Below are 24,003 nucleotides of genomic sequence, written 5' to 3'. Positions count from 1 at the left end.
AAAAAAAAAAAACTCTCATATCCTCTCAAGATTGCTACTCATCTTCCTCATGTAATCACGTTAACAGCGATCATCAAAGGAGGTATAATTTTAACTTTTAAGCATGTAAGCTAAATTCAACCGCTCACAGTAAATAGGACATTGCATTTATAGATTTTAAGGACTAACATATAAGTCTAACTAAGCTTGTCTCTGAGTCGAGGTATCATATAAAGGATGGATTTGAATAATCTCTTGCGAGTAAAGAAGAACTGATGAGGAGAAACGAACATAGATTTTAGAATGTAAGGATTGATTGTGATAGGATATGAAACTCACTTATGTTTCCATTGACACGCTTGTGGTATCGCCGGCACGTGAAATTCTAATCCTTAATAATACATGCATGTTCAGAAGGGATAGCGTTAGCGTGTGATGCGATACAACTTATCTATGGACTATATGCTACCAACGGAGAAGAGAAATCAACCGTTTAACTGAAATCCAAAAGGCAACGACCAACTGAATCTCGAAAAACATTGGGAGAAAAAAAAATGATTAAGATTCTCTCATGGTAAATTTTGTTGTGTTTGTAAGTAAAAAAGATATGAAATAATCGTAATAAAAAATATCATTATTTATTTCGTTAAGAATTAAGACCAATTTTCACGGTTCATATGTTTAATGGGTTGTTGCTTCAGGCCCTCCTATTACACTGGGGCCTCCTTTACATACCCTTCTACTGACTAGAACTGCCCTTGTTGAACTGGAAACCAAATGGGTATTTACAATTATCTAAATATTTAAATCAGCAGAGAGTGTAGTGATCTAGAAGTAGAAGTAGAAGATTTTAGATTTGATGGGTATCCGTACAGCACTAGTCGGTGTCTGAATCGGCATTGGCATTGGCATTGGCATTGGCTCCCTTAAAAGGTAGTTCTCCACCCACCTAAGACCTAACGCATTGGTGTTCTGAGATGGCTCGTCTTGCCACCTTATCGGAGGAACCGGTGAGCGAACAAGACAAGAAAAGAAGCTCCTCCAACAAATGGCGCAAGTGGAAGTGGATATCACTGTTCCAGAAGAAGCAGGACCTCAAGATCCTCCTCAGCGTCCTCGCTTGCCCTCTCTTCCCCGTCCCTCTCCCTCTCCCTCCCCACTCCATTCCTCCCCACCTCTCCTCCTCCGCTCACTACATCATCCAACACTTCACCGCCGCCACCTCTTCCCGCAACTTCCACGCCACCGTCAAGAACGTCTTCGCCACCGGCAACCTCCAAATGTCCGCCGTCGATCATCTCGGACTCTCCCACTCTGGCTGCTTTGTCATCTGGCAAATGTTCCCTCACAAGTGGCTGTTTGACTTGGTTGCCGCCTCTCACAAGGTTCTCGCCGGTAGCGATGGCACCGTCGCTTGGCGCCATACCCCTTGGCTCCGTGCACACGCCGCCAAAGGCGCCGTTCGCCCTCTTCGACGCGCTCTTCAGGCAACTTCATCTCTTCTTTTTATATTTTCTATTTACTGTTACTCGCCTCATAAATTAACTCTTACTTTCACTAGCGTAAGTCAGATTATGATTAGTGTCTGATATATTGGGAGTATCGGCAAATATCCCACCATACAAGCTCGGTACGATCAAGTTTTATAGGATTGAGATAGGCTGAAATCCATGATATCCTAGATCATCAAAAAGGTTCATATATCCTAGATCATTAAGAAAGGTTTACCCGCTGTTTATCTACGTAACAAGTTCGTTAGACCTTACAAGTTGATTTTGTAGAGTTAAATTTGACTCAAATTCAACTATTTTAAGAGGAAGCATACTCGTATATCAGACATTTGAAAGGGATCTGATACCAAGTTACTTGTTATGTCCAAATAATAATTTTTAGTAGTGATATTATTTTAGAATTTGAGTTTAATTAAGAGTAAGAACATATTTAAATACAAGTGTAGAAAGATTTTTAGAGCTTTATACTGAAAAATATTTTTTATTTTTAATTGATAAACTCTCAAAATTTCTTATTGTGGATATCTAAACCGGCTCTAACTCAATGGCAGAAAGTACTATTTCATGAGATGAGAGCTGTCTCTCACCTGGATACCTATTTTAACTATGTAATTAGGCAATATGGGATCTCAGACATTAATATGCCTGATTTGTTTGTCTATTTGTTAATGTTGTTGTTGCGGCTGCTGGGTATTTAATTCCTCAATTGTTGTTGGTCGTGTTTTTCGGATCCAAGTTTCATGTTAGTGAGATGGTATTTTTAATTATGATAACTATGAATGGCTTCAACTTTTGTTAAATAATAATATTACGAGGAATGAGCGCTTTTAGGAATGAGCGATGTCCGGGCATGGGAGAAGGGTTAGTGAAATCTCTGATGTAACTGATGTGGACTCCTGATCAAATGTCTTCCAAATTGCTTTTTAAATTTAATGAATGCTGGTTGCTGAAGATTTTGGTTTATAATGGATCTTTGTTTTCCGACTAAATTCCCTTCATTTGTTTGATCTAACCACATTCTTCTGTTTCCTTTTCTTATTTATGGAGGGGTCGATGATCACGTGTTGCTATTTTGTCATGACCTACTCACCCAAGATTCTTTGATAAAAGAATCATAAAGCTTAACATGACCAAGACCATATTGTTTTAAAGTTAGAAAATAATTCTCACAGTTTCAACAAAAATGGCCCATTTTAAAGTAAATACGAAATTCAGATTAATGTGCACAAACTTTTCAATGGTTCAAAATTAATTCTATAAGGATGACCAATTTTATAGGAGAATTGAATTGATGTAACTCTTAAATTTCTAACTACTTTTATGTGGAAAAGTTGGCTTTTAGGCCATATGTAGTGGTACCCTATGCTACTAGAAACCAAGAAGTAAATGTTGACCTATTTGATAAAAAAAAATCTTATATGAATTGCTTTTAGAATAAAAACACCCAAATATAAATGACTTCACTTTAAAATCAGTTTCATTCCAAAAAAAAAAAAGTTTTTGCAAACACACCAAATATGTAGTACAGTGACTTGACTTGATTGGCATATAAGTGATGTCTGTGCTGTTTGCCACTGCGGAACATGAGTAGTGATGTGAGTGGTTATGTGATTGTCACCCTTAAACGACAATTTGTGTGTACGTGTTGTAGGGACTGGACCCTTTGGCAGTTTCTGCTGTATTCTGTGCTGCGCAATACATGGGAGAAAAGCAAATCTCAGGCATGGATTGTTTCGTTTTAAAGGTGTCAGCAGATCAGAAGGACCTGGTGGAGCGCAGTGATAGCACTGCTGAGATGATCAAGCACGTTGCATTTGGCTACTTCAGCCAAAAAAATGGGCTTCTAGTGCACCTTGAGGACTCTTACCTCACCCGGATTCAATCACCTGGGACACACCCCACGTATTGGGAGACCTCGATGTCAACCAAAATTGAGGATTACCGAATGGTGGATGGTGTCATGATTGCACATGCTGGCCATTCAACTGTGATCATCACAAGGTTTGGAGACAATCAAAAGACGGGCCCTGCCATCACACGGTTGGAAGAATCCTGGACCATTGATGACGTTGCATTCAATGTCCCTGGCTTATCCATGGACTGCTTCATACCCCCCAAGGAACTCAACAAACACTATCCACATGAAGATCTAGATTGGAGATCACCCTTGCATGAAGCATGATCAAAACCTTGGAGGACTTTTTGCTAAATAATTTACTTGTTTTTCATAATGCTAACTACTATTATTTGGAGTATGTTTGGATACAGATTTATAAAAGCTTTTGAAAGTTTTTCTGATCTTTATTTTCTTTCAAATTTTCATTTGAAAATTTCTCAAAAATTTTTTTAAGTTTGTATCCAAACTAGTCAACACTATAATATATATATATATATATATATATATATATATATACATTGCTTTTGTAATTGTGTATTACTGGTTTTGGGCATATATAACAGATTTCAACTGTTAATTGTGTCTCTGGCATGTGATTTTGGGCATAATAGATGTCTGTCGGCTATCAGTTTGTCTATGGAATTTTACTTTTTTGGTTCCTTGTATTGTACAAGCCTGGATTTGTGTCCAGTTTGTTGGGTACCTTTTGGCTGCTTTGAACTATATATAAAGAAGTGTAAAACTTACGTTCTTCTGCTGGTTAGTTATATGATTTGTGCATGACCCTTTTTCTTTTTCAAGATTTGATTTGAAAGGTACTATTTAAGTGGTTAAAGTTTCAAACGCTCGTAGGAAAATGTTATAGATCTAGTAAGTGTTGACTTCGTTTCTAATAGTGCTGAACATGTTGCTACAGATTGAAAATATGAAATCAATAAATGTCTATCCATTGTGAAAAGATTTTTTTTAAGGTTTAAACATGTTTTTAAATATTTAATTTTAACTTAAATTTATTTTTAATTCTTTAAATTTAAATTTAATTTTTTAATTATTGTAATTTTAAAAAATCTTGTTTTAATATTTATATTTAAATTTTATTAGAGAATCTATCAAATATTGTCATATATAATTTACCTACTAATATCCCTATTAGTAAAAAAATTACATTAAATTTAGTTGATGGTGTATAATTATCTAAACTTATTATTTCTAGATATATTATTGATGATCCGATAAATTAAAACAAAATTTTTAAAAATTATGAAGACTGAAAATAATAGTTTTAAATTTAAAGAATAAAAATAAATATATTTTAAATTTAAAGGATTAAAAATATATTTAAATTTTTTTAATATCTATTGTAATATATATTTGAAATTTGGTTTTCATTGAATCATGTGTGATAGAAATATATATGTTTTTAATTAAATACATGATTATTTGTGAATTGTCAAAGGAGTCTATTTTACAACTTAGGGACCCATACCGATTGTCAAATTTGAGAATTTTTAAATCTAATCTGATTAATGTTAATTTAGATTGATTCAAGTTTTAATTTTTTTTAATAATTTGAATCAAACCAACATGATCATATTTGTGTTTGGTTCGGTTAGTGGTCGAGTATATAATAAAAATAAAGAAAAGTTAATGATAAATAATCTCGAGAGTCAAAGCTACAGAATTACATAATATAAAAATTAAAAATCATGTAAAATGGTATTAAGTACACTGTGAGCTGTAGATACATAAAGATCTAAAATTGAAATACAAAATCTTAAAACTAGTCATATCTAATAAGAATAAAATGGTGCTAACAATGAAGTTAACAGAGTTGTCATAGAAAAAGAATGTGGATAAGTCCTGTTTAGCTTCAATTGTGTGCCTCGTTAATCTTGATTACTACCATAAGATCCTTTATTTGCCTTTCTCTCCTTGCAACTTGGTACTTCCTAGAGTTATGTTTGTAGTTATTTAGCATCACAACTCTCTGACCACATGTGGAATGACATGCACTAAATGTTTTGAATATCTCATTAACATCTACTACAAAGTTTGCACCCCTATCACAAGGCGTAGCTACTTTGGCATTGGCACCCCATGTCCAATATACAATGATTAATGATTATGTGATTATAGTCAATCTCATTAATGCTGAAATGAATCAAGAATTTTCACCGAAGGATCTCAATTCCTCAATACCAAATATCCATTTTTCAGAGGATTTCATAATAAATCATTTTAATCAAAGGCTAATATAGAGAAATTCATCAAGCGAAATTAGTCACACATTTATATATTTAAAAAATAAGTTATATTTTTTTTTCTTCACCTGTTTCTCTTTTTATTAAATAATGACTTGAGCACATTTTTGACCTGGTTTGGTGCCGTTGACTGGTAAGTTTGGAAGGGCTTGGACATGGAGTCCTTGTTGCACAATCCACAGTCCTCACCATTCATTTTTGTACATCAAACATTAATTTGCCATCAATTACTTATTATTATTTATATTTATCTTGCACCTCCCAACAAAATGTCTGTCTATTTGCTAACTTTAAAGGACAAAAAATAAAGGTATAGGCTTCCATTTTTTTTCAGCAAAACTTGTGGTAGTACTTAGTTCATCTTGATTCATTTCTGAATTCAATTTATCTTCGTTTTTATAGTAAGTAAATAATCAGTTCTTTTGTAAATTAAAAATTTAGAGGAGGAAATGACGCTCCAATGACGGGAAAAAAAAAACTCTAACCTCAAATAGCATTTACAAAAATATTTGGAGCTTGAATCTACCACCTGCACTGCAAGATACAAAATTATGTCTTGCTTTACTCATTTAATTCCTCGAATTATTATACATGACGTTTTCTGATAAAATGTGTTCTAAAATTTAGTTTATAATTTAAGTTAAATATTTTATTTAATTATTCTATTAACTGATTTGAGCTAGTCTTATGTTTTGTGTGTAGCAAAAGGTCAATAACCAGTCTTATATTCGGTTACACTAAGTTGTGTGGTTTCTAGTTTTTTTATTGACTATAAATATGGGTTCTCTTGCTCAGTAGAATTACATCCGTGATTAAGTATATGTAATATTATGGATCCCGTACTTTAATAGATGATTTGTATTGTTTAAATCTGAATGTAAAGTTTAAAGAAATTTTATTTAATGTTGAATGTGGTATTAAATATTAGTAACAAACATAATATACATTTTGGTAGTTCTATTTATATGTGGTATTAAATATTAGGTCATATTTATAAAGAAAAGATAATGAGGTTAATGAAAAATAAATTTTTATTTCAATTAGATTTTAGTGAATGAGATATATGTTTAAATTGTATTAAAGGAAAACAAACTAAACAAATATCAAATAAGTCTTCTACAAGAAGTAATAAACTTCTAGAATTGATATACATTGATATTTGTAGACATTTTGACGTTTCATCTTTAAGCAATAAAAAGTATTTTATCACCTTTATAGAAGATTTTTTACATTATTGTTATTTATATCTTTTGCGTGAAAAAATCTCAAACAGTGGATGTTTTAAAGGTGTTCATTGATGAGTTAGAAAGACAGATAAAAAAGTGAAAGTTGTAAGGTCTAATAGAGGTAGTGAATTTTATGAAAAATCTAATGAAAGTGGACAATATTTAGGTCCATTTGCTTAGTTTTTATGAAGAAAATTAAAAAAAACTCTTGAGAAAGAGGAAGAAAGAAGTTGCGTTAGTTAATAAAACTAACTTAACTTCCATAACCTCCTTTAACTTCCATTTTTCAAATTCTCTTTTTTTAATGCCTAAAATTATCCTTTAATGAAATAAGATGGGAAGGAATTAATTTTAATAACTTTACCTTCCTTGAGTGGACATGACTCTTGGAGTGAATTTTAAGGTGAATCTCCTTTAGTCCTTAGTTAGTGTTTGAGTTAGGTAGGTGGTTGAGGGTTAAACCCTTAACCAAGCATCTAGGAAAGGTTGTGCGATTTTTTGAAGACGACCAGTAAACTAACTTCACATGTGGCTTGGTAATGCATGTCAAGGTTGTGGTATGCTCATATCCAACCGTGTCATTGCTAGCCGTGGAATTGGACTTTCTATAGTGTAAGTGATGAAGTCCAAGTAACCAAAGGAGGGACAGTTATCTCATTGGGGTGTGATCTACCTAACATTATTAGGTGCGAAAATGGTATGGTTGGATTGGTTAGGACATAATCATTTAGACTGTTCATGTTAATAGAAGATCTCCATAAATGAATGTGTGACGATGCATTGGTTGATGTAGATGTATATGATATTTATTGTTGTGTGTTCGTATGCATGTTTAGATGTCTTGTTTGACATGTGATGGATGTGATATATGTTTGCTAAGGTGAGAATAATTGCATGTATGTTGTTGTATATTGTTGTATTATATAGAATTATTTTTCTATATTTACATGTTTAATCTCTAGCTTACCCTTTTTATTTTCATGTATTTTAGACTATGATGATCAAATGACAAACCTTTTACGGGTGTTGGTGCTACTATGATGTAACATATATAGGAGTGTTTGACCAACATTAGGATGTAGGGTTATTTCTGAATGAATGTACATAAACACATATATATATTAGACTTGTTTATCTTGTGTATATGTGTGTGTATATATACATGTGATTTTATTCCTTGGTAACCTATTATAGTCTAATTATCTAGTTAGTTTTCATTGTTAATCATAATGATCCCATAAGTATAGCGATTAGGACGGATCATTATATAAAATATTCTTTATGAATTTAGTAAAAGAAAATTTAACATAATATTACATAAGAAAAAAGTCAAATGAATTCTCGTTACAATTTTCTATACATGAAATATTCATAAATTGTTCAAACTGAAATAATCTTTAAGAAGTTGTTTCTTTTTAATTTTTTTTATTTATTTTAAAACTTTCCATAGTTAATAATTCATATAATTAATATTTTATTTTATTATACCATTATTATTCCATATTCCTATAATTATTCTATTTTTATGAGAAATCTTAGGGAGAACTGGGAAGAAATAATACTTCAAAAGTTGTTAACTTTTTATTATTTGTATTCGTATTAAAGTTGTGCTCATAATTAATAAAATTAATGTTTTATTATGTTGTTTCAGTTTTATTTTCCTGTAATTAAATTATTTATGTGAATTTTCATTATATTTTCTTATACATGAAATATTATTTACACAAATTTTGTGAAAGAAAATTTGACATAATTTTTTTTTATTAATATTACATTAAAAACAACACATGAATTCCCGTTACAATTTCTTACACATGACATATTTATAATTTGTTCACAAGTTGTTTGGAAGAAAATAATAATGTAGAATTTTTTTCTCTTTTAATTTTTTTTATTTATTTTAACACTTTCCATAATTATTAATTAATAACTAATTTTATTAGACCATTACAGTTTTAATTTCCTATTATTAAATTTTTTATTAAAAAATTTAAGAAAAATAATATTTTGGAAGTTGTTTGGAAATAATTAATACTTCAGAAGTTGCTCATTATTATTTATTATTTATATTTATATTAAAACTGTCCATAATAAAAAAAAAATTGTTTATTATGCTGTTACGATTTTAATTTCCTATAATTAATTTTTTTACGTAAATTTTCATTATAATCTTTTATACATAAAATATTTTTTACGTGGATTTTTGTGAAAGAAAATTTAGCATAATCATTCTTATTTATATCACATAAAATAAAATTATGGGAATTTCCGTTACCATTCTCGTGAAATATTCTTTACAAAAATTTGTGAAATAATTTTTTTTAGCATAATTTTATTATTTATATTTATTTTAAAATTACTCATAATTATTAATTGATATAATTAATATTTTATTATGTCATTATAGTTTCAATTTGTTTTAATTGATATTTTTTTTAGAAAATCTCTTAAAAATATATTATGATTTATGAAGAGAAATTACTATTACAGATAACTAAAAATAAAAATATTATTACATGGAGAATTTATAGTAAAGTTGTTCGCTTTATTACATGATACACACATTAATGTTATACACTACACTACGAAGAGTACAATTTACACACTAAAATCATTTTCCCTTCTTTGACAAATATTTCTCTTACAAGTATATTTTTATAATAACATATGAAATTAATCTACTATTTAATGTCATGTTTTCTTTATAAAGATAAAGTATTGCATAATTCAACATAAACTTCTATAAACTTTTATTTTTATTTATTTTATGTATATATTATTTTAATTTATTTTTTGTTGATGTTGATATTAATATTTATGCAATCTCATTAATAAACAAAATATCATATTTTCTTATTTCCATTTCCTAATGTAATGATGGTGTAAAAAAATAATATTATTAATTCATAATTTATTATTTTTTGTAATAAATATAATAGTGATTTTTTTTTCTATTGCACTTTTTTTTTATCTCTCTTATATAAAAAACACAAGAATGAAAAATATTTATATTTATGAAATAAAAAAAATTAAATACATACTCAATTTGATTTAAACAATGGTGATGATGAATAAGTCCTTGAAAGATTTTTTATGACACCTGGATACTTAAATTTTAACTTCGTTATACAAGTTAATCTTTATGTTATATTTGGTTATCAACTCTGTTAGTTTCTTGAACAATGAACAATTAAGTATTAGGTGAACATCTATTTTTTCTTTCAGTTGGTTATTCTATCCTAATTACTATTATGTAATATTTTATTACTTTCTAATCAATAATAAACACTTTGTGTTATATTTAAATAGTTTGGTCATGGGTGTTTCAATTATAATGGAAGATTGTTGTTGGGTTTCTAAAACCTTATGTAGTTTAATTTTTTTATTACTTCAATCATCCTTAATTTCTTCGTTTATTCTAATTACAAATTTATAACCCTAAATTGGATTTACCAAAATAAATGGTTGTTCAGAAAAATTTTAAGTAAGGAAATGTCAATCGAATATAGATATTTTTGTGATATTTAATGAATTGCAAAATTTATTTAGTAAGAATAGGAAGAAAAAAAACTTTGTCATAATGAGAGTGAATGAGAAGAAATAAACTATTTAAATGTCATTTTTGTTATTTTAAATTAAATTAAAAATTAAACATTATTTTATGTATCTAAATTTACTTAATCTGAATATGTTACATGTCAATTAGAAGAAAGAATAATGTAAAAAATAACTTATATAACAAAGTTAAAATTTAAGAATTTAGATATTACGATAAATCTTTCATGTAACTATCAATCACTTCTATTATCTTTTAAATGAGTATATATATTTCTTTTAGAAAAGAGACTAGCTAATCTATCATAAAAATCATTTATTATTTCTGAAATTAGTCATTTCAATACTTTTGATTAGTTATATTAAGAACCAAAAAGTCAACTCGAAGAAAAAAAAATTGTTTTGTTTGTTCATATCAAATTTAGAAATTAGAATGTTGTTTTTTCACGTCAAAAGAAGTTGGAACATTCAATTTATTTTTACATGTTGAACAATTTTAAAACTTGATGACCATAAATTGTAAATTTTAAATTAATACATTATCACAAATAATTTCGAAATAAAAACATATAACTTATTTAATTAAAACCCAATTCTAATATTATTTACAGCACAACTGGCAACAATTTAAAAAAAATTGTTATAAATTTATTTCTTAATGATTATATTATTAGTTAGAAATATCCTGATATATACATTATATCACACATTTTTTTAAAGATATTATCTATCAATATCATCCTCCTCCAATTATTGTGTACATACATGCATCTTTGAAATTAAACTATTTTTATTTTTATTTGATTGGATTTTAGCACAGCAATGACATAGACGAGGTAACAAGGTAATTTCAAAATTTCAACAAGTGAAATGGAAACAACGATGTATCATGCACTGTCACGTCAAAACAAAATTACTACAGTAGTATTTGTTGCAAGTTAGTAATAATTGTCAATGCATTTATTGCATCCACATGTCTTTTAATAACAAACATATTAATGGGGGTGTTTGGTAATTGGAGAAATGTTAACACTTTCTTTTTTAACATTTTATTTATTAAGTCGACTTTTGATTCTAATTCTATAGCATAAAATTTAATGTTAGTATTTCTTTCAAATAAAAGTCCCATGGATGTTTAAAATTGTTTATTAGAAGAAAAAAAAGAAGCTATCTTTAGAATTAAAAAAATAAGCACATTTTTCTAAAATAAGGTAAATTAAACATACACTTAACTTATGGATTATTATTACCTCGGATATTTTCAACTGCAAAACCATTATAATCAAACGTTTAAAAAGAAAAATAAACTACGAAAATGATGTTTTTTTTTTAATCGAAATGTAACACAAATTAACAACTTTAGGGGAGAAACATTAAAAAAAATCATAAATTAATTAAATTTATGTGACAAAATTGTACCAATATAAATTGAGACAAATGATTAAAAATTTGAAATTAATTCATACTTTTCCTGTAAATGTGGGTTCGATTCCTTTAATTAGACTAAAAGGAAATTCTATAATATGAAAACAAAAGTTTAAAGTTCGGTTATTGTTATTGTAAGTTTTACTGATAAAAAAATATAAATTTAAAGATATTTTTTCTTATTTACATTGATTTTATTTTATTTACATAATTACACTTAAAATAACTGGATCACCATACACCACTGTTAATGGTCATTGAATTAATATGAAGTTACCATAACTCATTTATTTTTTGTTGTTGAAAAAAACGGCCCTCATCATTGCAGAAGAGCATGGCGTAATTTTAATTTAAAAAATTACTTTCATTAAATTAAGAAAAAATATTTGAAATTAAAAGTATAAAATTAAATAAAGTTAATTAATGAAAGAAATTAAGGGAAGTTAATAATCCTTGTTCCTGAGTTTCCTGGAAGAAAAGAGGAAGGAGCATATCTCACCATTGACTCACTACGCGTTGAAATTTAAAGCTTCTTCTCCTTCCGCCAGCCAAATTCCAACGAATCCGTGGACCACAGTCTATTCGAATATAAAATTCATGGTTCACAAAAATCTTCCCTATTTCTTAATATTCAAAGGGAAATAGAAAATACAAAAACCCTTTTCACCATTTTCTGTTTTTTTTTTAGAGAGAGAAAGAAAAAAAGTTGAATATGAGAATACCGTTTGTTCCAACTTCCAGGGTCCAATTTTGATACAGCCTCTGTGTTCTTGCAACTCTTGTTTCTTATTCTTTCTTCGGTTCCTCTCTTCTTCTCTCTTTCTTTCCCCGAACAAAAATAAATAAATAAATAAATAAAAGAAAGAGAAAGAAGAAGAATGGAGGGTGAGGGTGCAGCAGTGTGGCAAGGTGCGGTTTTAGGTGGAATACTCTTCTGGCTTGTCTCTGCTTCATACCTCAACGTTACTCGCAAACTTAGATCTTTCTTCCAACCTTTGGTTTCTCGTCACGTTGAAACTGAAACCCCAATTATCCTCCAGATCCAGGTAACTCTCAAATTCACCCAAATTGGCTTCAATTGAAAGAAACCCGGATTCTTATTCCCCCAAAGTTTTAAGCTTTTTGATGTTTTTGGTTTTCTTGCTGATTCTTTCATTTTGGGGTGCAGAGCTACGGGTTTGGATTCCTTGATGCACTTTTCTCTGTGTTGTCTTGCGTTGTTTCTGTGCCCTTTTACACTGCTTTTCTCCCTCTGCTGTTCTGGGTACGTACATGTTATGTTGGTGATGTCACGAGGTTGTGAGAATTTGCTTTTGAAAAACTCACATTTGTTGGCGTTTCGGCTCTGTGTAGAGTGGTCATGGCAAATTGGCGAGGCAGATGACGTTGTTGATGGCGTTTTGTGATTATCTTGGCAACTGCATAAAGGTGTGTTGTTCACTTTCATTTAATGATTTAAATCAACTTTATATTCAGCCATTTTGTATATGTGTATGTGATCACCGCTTTTACATGCTTGTTGTGTTTGTCACTCAACAGGATGTGGTTTCAGCTCCAAGACCTGCTTCTCCACCTGTCAAGAGAGTAACTGCCACAAAAGATGAAGAAGATAATGCGTTAGAATATGGATTGCCTTCTTCTCACACACTTAACACAGTTTGCTTATCTGGGTATTTATTATTCTTTGTATTTATTTGCTTTTATTTCTAAGTCTTCCTAGTTGGCGTGGTAACGGAGACGGATTTTGTGGCATGTCCTTAGAGCGAGTGAATTGTTGTGTTATGTCATAAAGGTTCTTAGTGAGTGACAAGGTGGCTGTTGAGACGTTAGATATCTACTCTTACTGAACTGATCATTTGGCATGCCTTATAAGTCAATTAATCTTGTTACACTTGCAATTCTTCCTATATAATTTATGGTCCAAGGAAGGAGAATAAAAATTAACTGCATAAGTAAAAACATGGAAATGCATTTGCAATCATATATTTTATCTATCTTCCGTCCATGTAACTTGAATAGATGATAGTTATATTTGCCAGTTTATCTGCTGAGAAAGATGAAACAACTTCTTTTAATTCTGTGTGTATGTCATTAATGGACTTTTTCCTTGGAATGGTTGTTTATCAGTTACCTTCTACACTATGTCCTGACTCATACTGAAATTCAAGGTGCCTATGTTACTTTTCTCGGAGTTTCTCTTGCCTGCATTCTAGTGTTTCTCATTGGTTTTGGTTGGTCTTCTATCACTTTTAAATTATTAGCACCTTTCAATTTTTGGCCTATTTCAATGTAAAACAATAAAAATTATTTGGTATTTTTTGCAGGAAGAATTTATCTTGGCATGCATAGTGTGGTTGATGTTCTTGCTGGCCTTCTTATTGGACTTGTGGTCCTTGCATTTTGGCTTACTGTTGATGAATATGTAGACAGTTTTGTGATCTCAGGACCAAATGGTATTCTTACTTCTAATTAATAAATTCAGCACAGGATAGCTTTATTCTTTATAATAATCACGGTACATGTTGGTGCTCAGATGGTAGAAACTCAATTATTTGTTATGATTACCATATTAGGAGAATTAAACTCAAGGTTTTTAGGATTTTTCCCTCCCTTATCTTTTAATCATTGTTTGTTTATAAAATGATTAAAACTACTTAACTATTTATGCAGAAGCTTACCCCCTTAATTTCAGTAATCTTGGCAAGATTTCTTTGTATTCTATCTCATCGTATTGTTTTTGTTGCAGTGACATCCTTTTGGGCTGCCTTGAGCTTCCTCTTGCTTTTTGCTTATCCAACTCCCGAACTTCCAACTCCAAGCTTTGAGTTTCACACTGCTTTCAATGGTGTTGCATTAGGAATTGTAAGCAGTTTCTCACCCTTTAACATCTGCACTTGTTTCATTTTTCTTCTTTCATTATGAATGAATATACATAAGATGAAGTAATTTCTTCTTGGTATAAGGTTAAACATAATGAGTGAAAACAGGATTATGGAATATAAATCTCATTTAGAGTCATAGACCTAAAGATGTCCTTGGCTGTTTTAGTTATTTTTATTGACCAGCTCTAGACAACTTTCAAAATTGGCAGCACCAGATTAGAATTTAAAATCTGAGAGCTACTGGGGCTATATCTGATTGGGCTTGAATGGTGACTTCACTGAGTTGGATTTGTAATGGATCGTCCTTATTGGATAGAGTAGTAATGTTTAAGTGAGAATATGCTTTACATAAATTTATGCTGAGTAATTATAGAATAGAGCCAATTGCAGTTTGATATTCTCAGGTGCAAGTTTTTTCTTTTTGTGAGAGCTTTGAGCTCCTCTTTCGGTTGAATGAAACTCATCACAAGAAGTATTCTTCTTGGTTTCCTATCGCAAGCCATGTTTGAAATGTGGCTGCATACAGCCATCATTGTAATAGAATTATTTGGAGAAGTTAGAATCGAGTACTCCCCTAGGACTTGTTTTGGTAGTCCTCCAATAATCAATGTTTTGGTTAAATAAAACACTTCCTTTTAAATTTATTTGTTATTCTGTTAGGAATTTCTTCAGGGTAGAGAAAACTGCAATAAAAGAATGTTAGAGTTCGACGCTACAGTTGTGTTAAAAGATTTACTAGTAGTATTCAGGCCATAAGCAAGTGGCATGCAGAATGAAATTATATATACTTTTTTCTCCTTTATAATTTATTAATTAGGAACTATATTTTTCTCACATTTTGACATTTATGTTTATTCAGTATTCAAATTCAAATTCTTCTTTCCTTGTTAAACTTTCTAATTTTTCTCATATTGTTTTTTCATAGTCTTCAATAAACTGTAATTAGAATTAAGGAAAAGCTTTATGAAGTCCAGAGAACAAAGTATGATTATTGGTGGCTAATATAAGTCATCTCTGGAAGTTTCAGATATTATTGCTATAACTCCAGAGAAACAAGTAAAGCTTTATGAACTTGAAAATTTCTGTAGCATACTAACTGCAACATATTAGTAGATGAATAACCCATTAGATTATCGCTCCTTGTAAGAGTATTCTAAGTAGAAATCGCTGCCTCTGCCTCGGTTCTTAGCAAAGTCATTTGTGAAATGTTGAAGTATTTGATAAGCTTTTTTGACCCACAAAGTTGCAACTTTTAATTGATATTAGTTGCTAGTATGGTTGGCGATTTTCAGGAAATTATGCTGGTTTTGGAAGGGGATCCTTAAAAAATAGGTTACTTATTCAATAGGGGAATATATATATTTTTTAAGAGCAATATGAAATGGATGGAATATTTATACACACATTCTGGGGGTGGCTGCCCCATTTCAGAATTAGGCAGAGGCCTCAGTATTCAATGTGTAATATATCTATCCTAGTTAGCGTTGTAACATTTGTTTTAATTCAATGTTCGCGTTCTTTAGGTCACTGGAGTACAGCAAACATATCATCAATTTCACCATGACAACGTTCCTCGTTTGTTCTCTACAGAAATGACTATGCCTGTATTTGTGGGAAGGATGCTCTTGGGCATACCTACTATTCTAATAGTGAAATTCTGCAGCAAGGCTCTTGCAAAGTGTTCTATTCCTGTGGTAGCAAACACCTTGGGCATCCCTATAAAATCAACCAGCTATATCCCCACATTGAATGCATCTGTAACGGGGAAGAAGTCCGAAAAGCTTAAACAAAGCTACTTGCAAAAGCTCCTTTCCCAGCACAAGGCATTCGATGTTGATACCGGAATTAGATTTGTTCAGTATGCAGGCCTTGCGTGGTCTGTAGTTGACCTAGTACCAACCATTTTTTTATATATGAGCTTGTGAAGAGATATGCTTACAATTTTGAACAGCCAGAGACAATCCTATTTCGGTCATGTATACAGTCAAATTGATATATAATGTAAGAACAATAGATAATTTCCACGCGGTGAAATCTTAACGTGACAATTTCTCAAGTCGATCCATCGAATATTTCTACAATCTTCGCGCGCCCCCAAAAATGTAAAGATTATGTTCACATTAATTCAGCTTCAGATTAATTTCATGCCTATATGTCAATCGTAGCAAGTTCAAAAAGGCTTTGTTATTCTTATTTCATGCTTTAAATTTGCAATTTTGCACTATCCTTCCTGTAACATTTCTGATGCAATTATTTTATTTTTAATTATAATAAACTCACGACATTTCCACTGTTAAATTGTGTATATGCAATTATTTAATTTTTAACTTACATCCTACAACGTATGCAGCTAACAAGTCCTGTCTAGAAAAGCAGAATTAATCTGAATAGGGGTCAAGACCCGTTAACTTTTCATCGTCAACAAAGGAATAAACAGATAGATGGCAAATAGTTATAAACGTAATTGATCTTTTAGATAAGCGTTAATGATAAGTTGAACATAATAATTCGTAAGAACAAAACTGAATCACTATTATCATGCAACTTTAACTGAAAAATGATAGAACATGACAAAAACATCCACGAGACAAAAAATCCAGTCAATATAGCTTGTAAAGCCATAAAATGGAGGTACTGAACATGAGAGAGAGGAAATAAAGACGGGAAAAACAAACAAAAAATATCCACACTTTGCTGGAACAATATGTATTCTGACAGTCATCATCTTGGCGACTTCTCCAGAAAAGGTATCCAGCAAGTTCTCGAGCGTAACAGATCAGTGGAATGTTACCTGCCTATTATACATCAAAGCAGTCTTTGGACAACCCCAAAAGCACGGAACGAGTATATCCATGGATTTAAATGCTTACAGCAATCTCATGATGAGGATGCGCAACTACAAATTAGTGCAGTAGAGGTAAACCATGATATACCAGTATGACATTCAGCAGCTACATTATAAGAAGTAATCAGGCGTTCTTCGAGTCACATCAGGCTCTCCTCTCCTAGGAGCAGGTTCAAACTGCAAGGAACATTTCAAATTTATTCAGGGGCAATCCAAGGGTCAATACTAATGTTAACATTATTTCACTGACACCAAGTAAATTAAGACAGAAAAGGACCTGGATAAATGTGTGACCCTTGCAATCATCAACCTCCAATATGGAAGCCATGTTCCCACATCGGTAACAGTAATTAGGTGCACTAAAAATGGTAACCACCTTTTGTTCCTGTTCCAACCAAAACAATGCACATATCTAAAATTTTACACCTATAATACCGAGCAAAAGAAAGAGCATGCATTAGAACAACAATTACATGAGCCCAGTTAAATCCATCCATAACCAGCTGATGAGCTCTAGCAATCAACTTAAGGCTGTTTGTGTGATTGAATTGTTCAGATATATCCTGAAAGAAATAATGTCAATTGGAATCAAAATCAAAATAATACAAAATGAATAATGGATCTCTCAATGCTTCAAAATAACATATTCAATAATGTAGAGTCAAGAAATTAGAGCTATATTTACCTGGCCAAAAGTATATCCAGCACCACGAGGAGAAATTCCCCAGCCACATCTGTCATCTGGGTCGGACCACAATAGATCACACATGGGTCCTTCATGAGGAACCTCTTGAACACGATCAAAGTTCCTAATGTTATCAAGGGTCTCAATTGAAGGTGACAGTCCACCATGCAAGCAGAATATTTCTGATTCAACCTGGAGGAGACTATATTAAATTAGTATCCGAATGATCAAAAGGCTCTAACTAAAACATATGAAAGTTCTTCAACAGTCAATCTAAACATCTTAGAGTGTGATAAAGACAAATTATCACAATTCAACTAGTCACAAACGACTAAATAATCAGACAAGTCTGTTGAGTGAAATTAGACGATAATCATGTCTAGTTTTGAAAATTACAAAGATCATTTAATGGACTATATGTTAGAAAAACATCCATATCTAGAAAATATATCATATCCATGCTTAAGCAAATTACATGTATTTGTTAAAACATACCGTTTCATCTCACAGCCTATTATTACAGTCTACTCCCTAGAAAGTCAAAACATTTTATTTTCTCAATTGAGCACAAATTTAAGCTAGTTTATCATTCGTGAAATGGATACACAGCTCAGATAAGTCGGAAGACAGTAATATAAGGAGCAATGTTAGCATACTGTTGATTTGAACTTATTGAGGAAACAGTCATATGTCATGTTTAAAGATAAGTCTGATGTAAAACAGGTGGACACCAGAGTTCTTTAAACCTCTAAAAAAAGTTAAGTACTACTGATAACTCCAATTGATTATGATATTGCAAAATGAGAATGTAATTTCTTTCAAAGGTTCCCACCATCTTCTAAATTTTCAATTTACATAATAACTAACATGAATGAATGAGATACATTTAAATCACAAACAAAACGCAAAAATAGACAAGGAAATGAGACTAACCAAAGCAGTCAATGGAAAAAAATCAAAAAGGTCTGTAAAGATCTTCCAAACACTAGCATTACCATACCTGCAAATAAATAATAAAAAAACAACCATCTCAAAAGTGAAAAAAGAAACAAGCAATCATATTGTTTAAAAGCTAGAAACCAAATGTCCTTACTCATTATGTTCTCGCTTTCAATTTAGACCAAGAATTCCACATTTAAAAGAAATACATATTCTTTACTTTTGGGGACAAAAACAGGGCAGAATTACTAATTCATTAATCATTACCTATGTTAACAAGAAATAACACTATACATCAGTATGATATTTTATAGACCCTCTATCCTTATTATAAAGCACAATTTAGAAGGAAATAATAGTCCTTTTTACAAGTCACTTTACAATTTATATAAAGCATTAATTTATTTTTCATCTTTTACCACTATTAAAGATTATGAGAACAAGTGCTTCTTATTATTATTGTATAATGAAAAGAGAATTTGAGAAATAAATGTTCTCTCTTACCTCTTAAAATCTCCAATTGTCATTTATCAATTTCATTGGTATTGGTACATAAGTTTTTATATGAAGTAATATTTTCACCTCTCCCATGAAAATTTAATGATAAGGGTAAAATTGGTATACTATGATTCAGTTAAAATCAACTAACATAACTATTTATATTGGTCCATATGATTCAGTTAAAAATGTCTTATAATAAGAACCGAAGGAGTACCATACAATTATCAAAATCACTAGTACTAAATACAACCAGATATCATACTGCTACACATCCATCAATATCTAAAACTGAATATATCTCTAACTAAAAATTACAGATCAAGAAATTACATAACACAAAATCAACAGCAAAGTTCAGATGCTCATCCCAGAACTCCTTTTCAGTACATTAAAGCAACAAGAAGCTAGCTAATCAAATCCTCAAGTTGAAATTCCAAAAGAGCATATTGCAGTGAAAAGAATTTCTGTACAGCTTATATCTAAAGAAAATTTTAGATATTCAACCATGGTAATACTAATAACAAAAATGAACATTAGTACTTAACAACATGAACTTCAATTGAAACAACTATAAGATCCTGCACAAACAATTTTTTTCTCAGGATAGAAGCATCTCATGTTTTTCACTTTTGCTCCACAGAACCTATAAATGATGGTGTTGAGAACTCACTTTCTAAGGCATTCATCATAAAATCCATATACTTGAGTAATCTGCATTAAAAAATAATAAAGGAAGAATTAGTTCATCATATAATAAACATCAAACACCTACACAAGTCTTCAAATCACAGCCAAAAATGTTCAGAAACAATAATTTATCATACAAATACGAAGCCTCCAAAACTAGCTAATTTACATGCCATTCACAAATAACTGAGTTCAGAAAGTAATTTATAGTTTTTAACGAGTTAAAACACAAACCTGCCGGCTTTCATGGTTTCCTCTAAGAATAGTAATTCGCTGAGGATACCGCACTTTCAGTGCCACAAGGAGCTGGGAATAGAACAACTAATTAATAAATATAATATAAGAAAAAAAAATAAATATCAACATAACTTCATCACACTCCACTTCCAATCTTAAAAGGCACCTTCCACAATCTAAAACAATCGTAGCATAACTGCATAAGTAAAACCTGGAGAAATTGTTCAATCCTCTAGAATATAAACAGTTGTGCATCTTTTAAACAACTGAAATGGCAAGGAACTTACTACATTGATTATCAAGATTTAGTAAAATTCTTAATGTTGCTTTAACCCTCAAACCTCAATAATCAGTAAAATTAGAATATCAATCCTGAAGCATCTCTAAAAAATTCAACTATACAGCACATTCTAAACCCAGAACTATCCGCCACTTGAGAATAGTCCCATTTTCTATTTTCATCATGATAGCAATAGAAGGGATGACTTAAACGAAGCTCACAGCTCATCCAAACTTCATTGACTACCACTTGAGAACAATTTCCCACCTGATCTGTGGTCACCCTAATGCGTGAATATAAAAAACATGTACCCCAAAGAGGTTTGAGAAAGAGAAAGAACAAATAAGTTTATCATGGTTGTACTTACTGTTACAGTCTCAACTGAATAATAACCTCGGTCCACATAATCACCCATAAACAAGTAGTTAGTATCTGGACACTGTAAACAAAACATGTACCTTTAGAATCCATACCTAAATAACCAGCAAAATATATAATCTAGACGCTGACAAAAATATATATCTTCACGTAATGCATTTTCAAAAATTATAATGTCAAGGAACTTTACAAAATATTAGGTTCAGTGATATCAATGAGTAGTTCCTAAATTTTACAATTTACTCCTCAATACCTCTGATGAACTTCAATCTTGAAAAGCTTTTTCTTTGAGAGGTCACAATTAGTTTAGTTAAGACATTCCCCAGCTGAAATAGAAGATGGAAAACAAAAAGAAATCCATAATCAGAAATTATACCTTCCCTCCAATTCGAAACAGTTCAGCAAGATCATGAAACTGCCCATGAATATCGCCACAAATTGTCACAGGGCTTTTAACAGGCTGTGGTACAGGAGAGACACCCCCAGAAAGAAAAAAAATTAGTGTTTTCTCTCCATAAGACAAGAAACTATTAACAGATGCACTGAAATACAGTGACATAATTGGTATAGGCAAACAGCTGTAATACAATAATAGCACAAGCAAATTAAGCATGTAATGAAAGAAAGATTGAAGGAATTAGATCCTCTTCCACAAAACAGGCATTAAAATTTAAGGGCGATGGCATTAGATTAATGAAACCAAATATAGGGGAAAAAATAATAAAAATGAAAATGCTAAATTTCAATAGCTCATTTCTGACTTAACAAAGGATTCATGCATAGCAGCAGTTAAGACAGCAGTGATGAAAGTAATATCAATAATCAATGTGTAAGAAACAGAAAATGGCATCATTGAAATTAAAGTCATAAGTTCAAAGACTGGAAGAAAAGGTTGCACCTGAACATTACTTTCATCCATTAAAATCTCCTTGGCCTTCTCGCATAAACCTCTGACCTACAGGCAGAGCAGAAAACACAATCATGAGTTTATTTTGTATATATTTGTTTCCCCAATGTAATAATAGTAATACCACAAGGAGTGAATGATATTAGAGATAGCTCCCCAGAAAAGGACATGAGCGCTTAAAACAAACAACACAAAGACAATCAACATAAAATGAAATGACGGCAAAACCTTTCCTAAGACAGATCACTCAGGTAGCAATGAAATCCAATCTTCAACCATAATCAGCGTTAAGTTTCAACTTATAAGTTAGAACCAAAAGCCATAGTAAGACAACACCCAATCCACTAAAACTAACATGCCAAAATATCCATGACTCTATGTAGAAAATTCTCACCAACATGTTACTATATTTAAGAAAGGACAAAAACTACATACAATTCTTTAAGTGCATTTGGTATTGTTTTCTAATCAAAACCAAAATTTCACCTCAATAACCTAACCTATGTTGACCATTAATGCAAAACTTTATTGTGCAGATTACCGAGGTGAAACTTCCAATTCTAATTAGAGAATATCATCAAATCAAATGCACCTAAGCAAGTGCATCTATGCTTTATTCTTCGAGAAATTACCTCACGTTATCTTAGGGAACTAGCAAGAGTTCACGAGAGTGTAGAACAGTTTCAGAAACAAAAAACCTACGTTATTTAAACGTGAAACCTCCAAACACTTAACATTAACATCTCTGTAACCTATAATAGGACATCGGACAATCTCCTCCGACGAAACCCGCTAATAACATACCAAAAAACCTAAAATCACGTTCACCAACCGAAAATACTATTTTATCCCCTCACAATCGCTCCGCATCAGGTCAAAACGCAACGAATCGTCGCATCTGAGTCGCCATTTTGCGAAATGAACAGACGCAGCGTTAGCACCGCTCCTATCGTGCGTGAAAAAGTAACGAGTATACGAATCGAGGATAATTGAAGACGTGCGTGACGAATTGGAAACAGATCGAAGGAAATGGAAAGGAACCTGTTGCTCGGAGAGTGGTTTGCACTGCATGAGCTGGGAGATCTGTTCATCGAGATCGTGAGAGGACTCGGAGAGCATGGAATTGGCGCCCATCGCGGCGGTGGAGAAGAGGAGCGTGGAATCTCCGGCGCCGTTGAAGTGAGTGAGGGAGAGAAGGAGCAAATAGAGAGGGCGCGTGCACAAAATGCTTGATTTGCACGGTCTCCAACAATCCCCTTTTTCTTTTTCTTTTTCTTTTTTCTTTTTCAGATTTTTTTCGGAATTTACTTGTGGAGGGAAGGACTTCACTCCCTCCAATCACATCCCGCCACGTAATCCTTTTTTTTTTTTTTACTTAAAATGAGGGGCAGTGAAATTTTTTCTTACTACTATTCATATTTTTATTATTCAACAATATTACTTTAAATTTTATTACTGAATTTTTAAAATCGAGTTCAATCTTTACGAACTTTCAATTTAGTGCAATTTTTTTATAATATTAGTCAATAAAAAAATAATCTTAAATCGACTTTTAAAACAGTTAAAAGACAAAAGATAAATATATTTTAGATTAAATATTCAATAAGTTCTATTCTTTATTCTTTAACTAAGATCTTGAAATAAAAAATGTACTTAATTTTTTATCTTCCGACAATTCATTTATACTAAAAAAAAATTCTTTAAATATATAAGGAGTAGTAGATGAGACTTTAAGTTGAGACTAAATTCGTGAATTCGCTATTTACATGGTTAGTAATTTTTTTTATTATTTTATACCGGTATTTTAA

General features: G+C 31.2%; 3 protein-coding genes across 3 annotated transcripts; 2 read left to right on the top strand and 1 right to left on the bottom strand.

Annotated features, from left to right (window-relative positions):
* The first annotated feature begins 84 nt into the window (after nt 1-84).
* Nucleotides 85-4,154, top strand: LOC109796132 (uncharacterized). The gene is made up of 2 exons (XM_020355783.3): nt 85-1,466; nt 3,142-4,154. The coding sequence occupies exons 1-2, from the start codon at nt 957-959 to the stop codon at nt 3,670-3,672; spliced, it is 1,041 nt and encodes a 346-aa protein (XP_020211372.1). The 5' UTR covers nt 85-956; the 3' UTR covers nt 3,673-4,154.
* An 8,262-nt stretch (nt 4,155-12,416) lies between these two features.
* On the top strand, nt 12,417-16,929 carry SPP1 (Phosphatidic acid phosphatase (PAP2) family protein). The gene is made up of 8 exons (XM_020356345.3): nt 12,417-12,900; nt 13,023-13,118; nt 13,208-13,282; nt 13,394-13,524; nt 13,982-14,085; nt 14,179-14,307; nt 14,601-14,716; nt 16,260-16,929. The coding sequence occupies exons 1-8, from the start codon at nt 12,733-12,735 to the stop codon at nt 16,659-16,661; spliced, it is 1,221 nt and encodes a 406-aa protein (XP_020211934.1). The 5' UTR covers nt 12,417-12,732; the 3' UTR covers nt 16,662-16,929.
* A 314-nt stretch (nt 16,930-17,243) lies between these two features.
* On the bottom strand, nt 17,244-23,446 carry LOC109796172 (serine/threonine-protein phosphatase PP2A catalytic subunit). The gene is made up of 11 exons (XM_020355833.2): nt 23,237-23,446; nt 22,187-22,243; nt 21,665-21,748; nt 21,278-21,349; nt 20,628-20,699; nt 20,377-20,417; nt 19,200-19,266; nt 18,267-18,458; nt 18,055-18,144; nt 17,859-17,966; nt 17,244-17,758 (listed from the first exon to the last, which is right to left on the bottom strand). Exons 1-11 carry the CDS (start codon nt 23,327-23,329, stop codon nt 17,693-17,695), a joined length of 942 nt encoding a protein of 313 aa, XP_020211422.1. The 5' UTR covers nt 23,330-23,446; the 3' UTR covers nt 17,244-17,692.
* Nucleotides 23,447-24,003: the final 557 nt, after the last annotated feature.

The sequence above is a fragment of the Cajanus cajan genome, chromosome 6, assembly GCF_000230855.2.
Source record: "Cajanus cajan strain Asha chromosome 6, NIPB_CcT2T_4, whole genome shotgun sequence".
NCBI classification, from domain to species: Eukaryota; Viridiplantae; Streptophyta; class Magnoliopsida; order Fabales; family Fabaceae; genus Cajanus; species Cajanus cajan.
This window is presented reverse-complemented; position numbering and strand designations above follow the sequence as displayed.

Bases quoted from the DNA above. Each gene is read 5' to 3' on its own strand.
- LOC109796172 (XM_020355833.2), bottom strand. From the start codon at position 23,329: ATGGGCGCCAATTCCATGCTCTCCGAGTCCTCTCACGATCTCGATGAA. The intron at 17,967-18,054 runs GTAATTGTTGTT...TGGTTGGAACAG, and splicing joins ATGGATTTAACTGGGCTCAT to GAACAAAAGGTGGTTACCAT. The intron at 17,759-17,858 runs GTCCTTTTCTGT...TGTTCCTTGCAG, and splicing joins AGGGTCACACATTTATCCAG to TTTGAACCTGCTCCTAGGAG.
- SPP1 (XM_020356345.3), top strand. From the start codon at position 12,733: ATGGAGGGTGAGGGTGCAGCAGTGTGGCAAGGTGCGGTTTTAGGTGGA. The intron at 12,901-13,022 runs GTAACTCTCAAA...TTTGGGGTGCAG, and splicing joins CAATTATCCTCCAGATCCAG to AGCTACGGGTTTGGATTCCT. The intron at 14,717-16,259 runs GTAAGCAGTTTC...CGCGTTCTTTAG, and splicing joins ATGGTGTTGCATTAGGAATT to GTCACTGGAGTACAGCAAAC.
- LOC109796132 (XM_020355783.3), top strand. From the start codon at position 957: ATGGCTCGTCTTGCCACCTTATCGGAGGAACCGGTGAGCGAACAAGAC. The intron at 1,467-3,141 runs GCAACTTCATCT...TACGTGTTGTAG, and splicing joins CTCTTCGACGCGCTCTTCAG to GGACTGGACCCTTTGGCAGT.